The sequence below is a fragment of the Physeter macrocephalus genome, chromosome 7 (assembly GCF_002837175.3).
Source record: "Physeter macrocephalus isolate SW-GA chromosome 7, ASM283717v5, whole genome shotgun sequence".
In the NCBI taxonomy this organism is placed as follows: Eukaryota; Metazoa; Chordata; class Mammalia; order Artiodactyla; family Physeteridae; genus Physeter; species Physeter macrocephalus.
The window spans coordinates 3,054,767-3,059,628 of NC_041220.1; the positions used below are offsets into that span (position 1 = coordinate 3,054,767).

General features: G+C 53.2%; 1 protein-coding gene across 28 annotated transcripts in view; it reads left to right on the forward strand.

Moving 5' to 3' along the window:
* Nucleotides 1-4,862, forward strand: part of LOC102982825 (folliculin-interacting protein 2) — a 215,546-nt gene that overhangs the window by 55,799 nt on the left and 154,885 nt on the right. For all 28 annotated transcript variants that reach the window (XR_008617732.1, XR_008617734.1, XR_008617733.1 and 25 more), the window contains exon 2: nt 3,736-3,862. Coding sequence is in view for 14 of the 28 variants with exons in the window: in XM_055085788.1 (XP_054941763.1) it covers nt 3,736-3,862 (127 nt within the window). In the remaining 14 variants the exon portion in view is untranslated. The remainder of the gene's footprint in view (nt 1-3,735; nt 3,863-4,862) is intronic.

Here is a 4,862-nt window from a genome sequence, read left to right on the forward strand (position 1 = left end):
CCCGGACCGGGGCTCGAACCCGCGTCCCCTGCATCGGCAGGCGGACTCTCAACCACTGCGCCACCAGGGAAGCCCGACATTTCTTATTTGTAGTATCCACCCCCTACCCACTGAGGGCCAGCATTCCTTGGCTTGTAGCCCACAGCTCCGATCTTTGCCCCTGACATCACACAGCCATCTTCCCTGTGTCTGTGTCCAGATTTCCCTCCTCTTAGGAAGACACCAGTCCTTGGATCAGGGCTCAGCCTGATCTAGGATGGCCTCGCCTTGATGACATCTGCAGAGACCCTGTTTCCAAACAAGGTCATATTCACAGGTACCAGGAATTGGGACTGGACGTCTCTTTTGGGGGGACACAATTCAGCTGCAACACATGGTTATATCTACCTTAAAGACAATTCTGTTTTCTCTACTTAAAATCATTTGAACTATTACTGCTTGTCACCTTTCAAGTAAGTGATTGAGACTTTGGTCCCTCGCTTCCTGCTCTTGTTGACCAGTTCCAGAAATAAGATCTGGTTTAGTTCCAACTGGGCAAATCTTCACATCATGGAATTTTAAAACTGGAAAGGGTCTATCTAAGTACTTCTGTTTAAATTTTACAGTAGGGAAGGGTAGACAGACCATCTTATTTTCTTGTGCCTCAGGTCGTAGAGCTGTGACCATAAAGTAGACAAATAATTCCATGTCCCCCGATGCCAGGGCCAGTGTTCTTCCCTTGCTTTCAACAAAAGCCAAGACACAGGGTGTTTCTGATGAGAGTAAGTGTCTTTACAGCTGTAGCCACATATGTTACGGCAAAGGCCCAAGGCTTATTTTTCAGCCTCTTGCAATCCTGCAGAGAGTCGCCCTCAGCAAAGCTCCAGGAACCGTGGCTGGGGGTTGGGGTGCGTGTGGGCACGAAGGGAATATGTGTGGCTGTGGTCACAGGTGACTCGAGGGTGGCAGGGCGGAGCCCGCGGCGTGCTGGGGGTCCGCACCTGAGCGCCTGCCGTCCTCGTGACGCACGGCGGGACCAGAGCCCAGGTGGGACCCAAGCTTGCTTCCTTCGGAAGCATCGTTTAACCGCGTGCCTTTCCTGCATTTCCTGTTCCGGGTGACTCAACCATGACTCCCTCTACTAAGGGCAGAGACGGGGGACGCCAGAATTACAATTAGGTGTTAAATCAGTGACGCTATTCACGTGCAAGAAGGGGAATAGAGTTTTCCTCGTATTTTAGAAAATGCTTTTTAAAGTATTCATGTGGTCAAAAAGTTGGACCATCTGACATACATGGTTTTCCTTTCCCATGTGTTTTCTTTTCATCTTTTTAAATTGAAAAATAACATGAAATGTTTTATAGGGTGTTGTGATCATTATTAAATTTTAGCTCTTCCAGCGGGGCTGTCCTCAGTTCGACTGACGTTTGAGTCACCGTTAGCCCTCAGAAATAAGGACTGAGCAGGTTGCTTTGTATATGATAATGCTGTTTTGACAAAATGTCCTTGTTGGGGCAAAACAGATTGAGCGTGAAAACAAAAAGCCATTAAATCTTTGTCGCTTTTTCGCTGTTAATGACTTCGACCTGTGTACTGTGCTTTAGTAATTGCTGAGGGTGTTTTTAATGACCAGGTGTAAAACGTCATGGTTCCGGGCACAGGCTTCGGGACTTGTCGGGTTGGGGTGACAGAGAGCTGTCTCCGGAGCCGTGCTCCCCGGGAACGGCTGGCTGTCGGCTCCCCCCTGCTTCCTCTGGTGACTCGGTCCTCAGGTCAGCTCTCAGCTTGCGACAGCAAAACACAGGCCCCGGCTGCGCAGCCCAGGTGGGGCTGGGGGGACGTGTCCAACCAGCCAGGCCTGGATCGAGAGCAGGAGAGAACAACTTCTGAAACAGACTTGCCGAGTCGTATCACAGCCGGCACCAACGGTGCTGGGCCTGGCAGCTCAGAGCACAGGCAGTTGAGAAGGTGCAGCCAGAGCTTGAGGTTTCGGAGGCTAGGATTTAGGACGACAGATCCGCTCCCCGAAAAGCGTGTGTTCAGTGTTCGCCGCCGCGGCCTGAAAAGGAAAGGACCGGTGACGCGCAAGTCGCGGCTGGGGGCCGGATGCTGCAGCGGCGCTTCTAAAAAATCGTTCACCTGAGCCGTTCTTCAGCTCGTGACTAGCATTGTGGAGCGCTTGCCTGCGTCAGCCGCCGTGTAAAGCACTTTCATTTAATCCCCACGGCAGCTTTGCGAGCTTGCTGTTCATATTTCCGTCGCACTGATGGAGAAACGGGATCTCAGAGGATTTGAATCTGTAGCCACATGTGTCTGACTTCACTCTGTTACACCATCTCTTAGTTTTACAGCGGGATGTCGTCTGCCCTCTAACTCTCCATCTGTCACCTCCTTCCTCTTCTGTGCTCGCAGCGCCTGGCACCCGCTGGCCTCTGTCCACACTGAACCTGCCGCCGGTACCTGTCCCCGCTCCTCCCCCTCGGTTGCTGTCACTCTAGCCTTGGTTTGAAGGGCCCAAACTCTTACGAGTAAATTCTACTTGGCCTTCCTGCTTCTAGTCTTAATCCGCCCCAGCCCTGTTTTCCTTAGAGCTGCAGGTTGACCTCTGGAGAGTGCAGGCAGTTCGTCGACCTGCTCGCCTGCGCTCAGGGATGAGCCGGCCCCTGCTGCCACCTGCCCCCTGCCTGCCTTTCCGGGCATCTCCCCCGTCCCGTCCTCCTCCTGCTGTGTTCTTCACGCCCACACTTCACCTCTCTTTAACTCCTACTTCTTCAGGTCATGCTAAAATGTCCCTTCCTCAAATCCTAGGGACTTCCCTGCCCCTCCCCGCCACCGCTTAAACCTGAAAATACGAGTCCTACCACATCCTTTTCTTTCTTGCACTTGGACATCTGTAGTTACACATGACGGCTCGCCCAGTGTTCCGCACTGAACTGTGTCCTCCCTGAGGGCAGGGACCGAGGCGGCTTAGTTAGACAACTGCTCGGTCTCTAGCTTCGAGCACAGTCACTGTTACACAGCAGGCGCTCAGATCTGCGTTGACCGGTTAACAGACACATAACCGAAGGTGCCCAAAGCAGTGCATTTTGATGGCTGCCCTTTCTTAGCCCTCGCGTTCTGATCTCACTTGTTGCTCGAGGACGAACCTGCGTTCGGGGCAGTTTTGTCCCAGTGGCTTTTGGTTGCCTTTATTGCAGGTGGTCATTGTCTGCAATTCAGACGCTGTACCGTGATGCACTTGGTTTTCCAAACTTCTGCGTCAGACCAGCCACGATACAAGAAAAGACTAAGTTTCAGGAGATGTGATCCCTCTTTGTTTGTCCTGAGCCTGGGTGGGTGAGAGAGGAAAAGCGAGGGCTCCCCCGAGTGGGTGCAGATTCCTGGCCCGATGGCGCAGAGGCTTGAACGCTCCAGAGCCTCCGACCTCCGCTGTGACGCCCCCAGAAGCCAGGCGCCGGGTTCAGCTCCCTCCACAGCCCTGGCCACTGCTGCCTGACGTCTCTGCCCAAAGTTGCTTTGGAAGGAGAAGCTCCCTCTCCAGTGGTTTATCATCTCAGGAGCGTTCCCAGCCTTGGTCATGGGCACTGGCCCATCGGAGTCCACGGACAGGGCCGTGTGCCCAGGTCTGTGGGGATCGCGCCTCCTGCACACCGGGGCTTCCGTGTGCAGGCGGACACCGGCTGGGAGACTTGTCTCTCCGCGACCATCCCGAGCGTCGCCGCTAACACGACTTCTCTCTCTCTTGTGAATCCACAGTTGGTCCTGTTCGGAGTTGGACCTGAACGAGATTCGCCTGATAGTTTACCAGGACTGTGAAAGGAGAGGCAGACAAGTCTTGTTTGATTCTAAAGCTGTTCACAAGATTGAGGAGGTGGCAACTCAGGTAGGAAATATGGATTTGCTTTCCTCCTTTGTGTTTGTTAGTCCATTGCCTGCTCTTCGGGCCGAATTGCACAGCGCCGTTCGTGCTTCAGAGGAAACACGGGCAGAGGTTCTTCCACCCACCCCATTCGCGTTCTCATTAATATACGCGGCTGAGACCGTTAGCAAGTCATCGTGCAGATGCTAAGCATCGTGCTTTGGGTGTTACCAGAAGCGAATTTGCTGGTAAGTTGCAATCCAGTAGGATTTTGATGCCAAGTGTGTGCCGTTAATGGGAAAACTGAGAATGCTAAAATTCATGAAGCGTTCGCCTGAAGGGAATGTCTGGTATGACCCATAGGTAGTGAGGGGTGCTACATAGCACCGGGTTAGACAAAAGTGGAGCGCTTTCCTTGCCACGGGGCTGCAGGGTGCTAACGTGCACTGTCGTCTGCAAACGGGCCTGCAGCCCAAGCCTGTTTGACCAAGGAAGTTTTGTTTACTTTTTATAGTGGAGGGCAGCGTGGGGGTAGTAGTGGTGGTGATGGTGACGGTGGTGATGGTGGTGGTGACGGAGGTGATGGTGACGGAGGTGATGGTGGTGGTGGTGGTGATGGTGATGGAGGTGATGGTGACAGAGGTGATGGTGACGGAGGTGATGGTGGTGGTGGTGGTGATGGTGATGGAGGTGATGGTGATGGTGATGGAGGTGGTGGTGATGGAGATGATGGTGGTGGTGATGGAGGTGATGGTGATGGAGGTGGTGGTGGTGGTGATGGTGATGGAGGTGATGGTGATGGTGATGGAGGTGGTGGTGATGGAGATGATGGTGGTGGTGATGGTGATGATAATGGTGATGGTGGTGGTGATGTTGGTGATGTTGATGATGGTGATGGTGGTGGTGATGGTGATGATGCTGGTGGTGGTGGTGATGATGGTGATGGTGATGATGGTGGTGATGGTGATTGTGGTGATGATGGTGATGGTGATGATGGTGGTGGTGGTGATGATGGTGGTGGTGG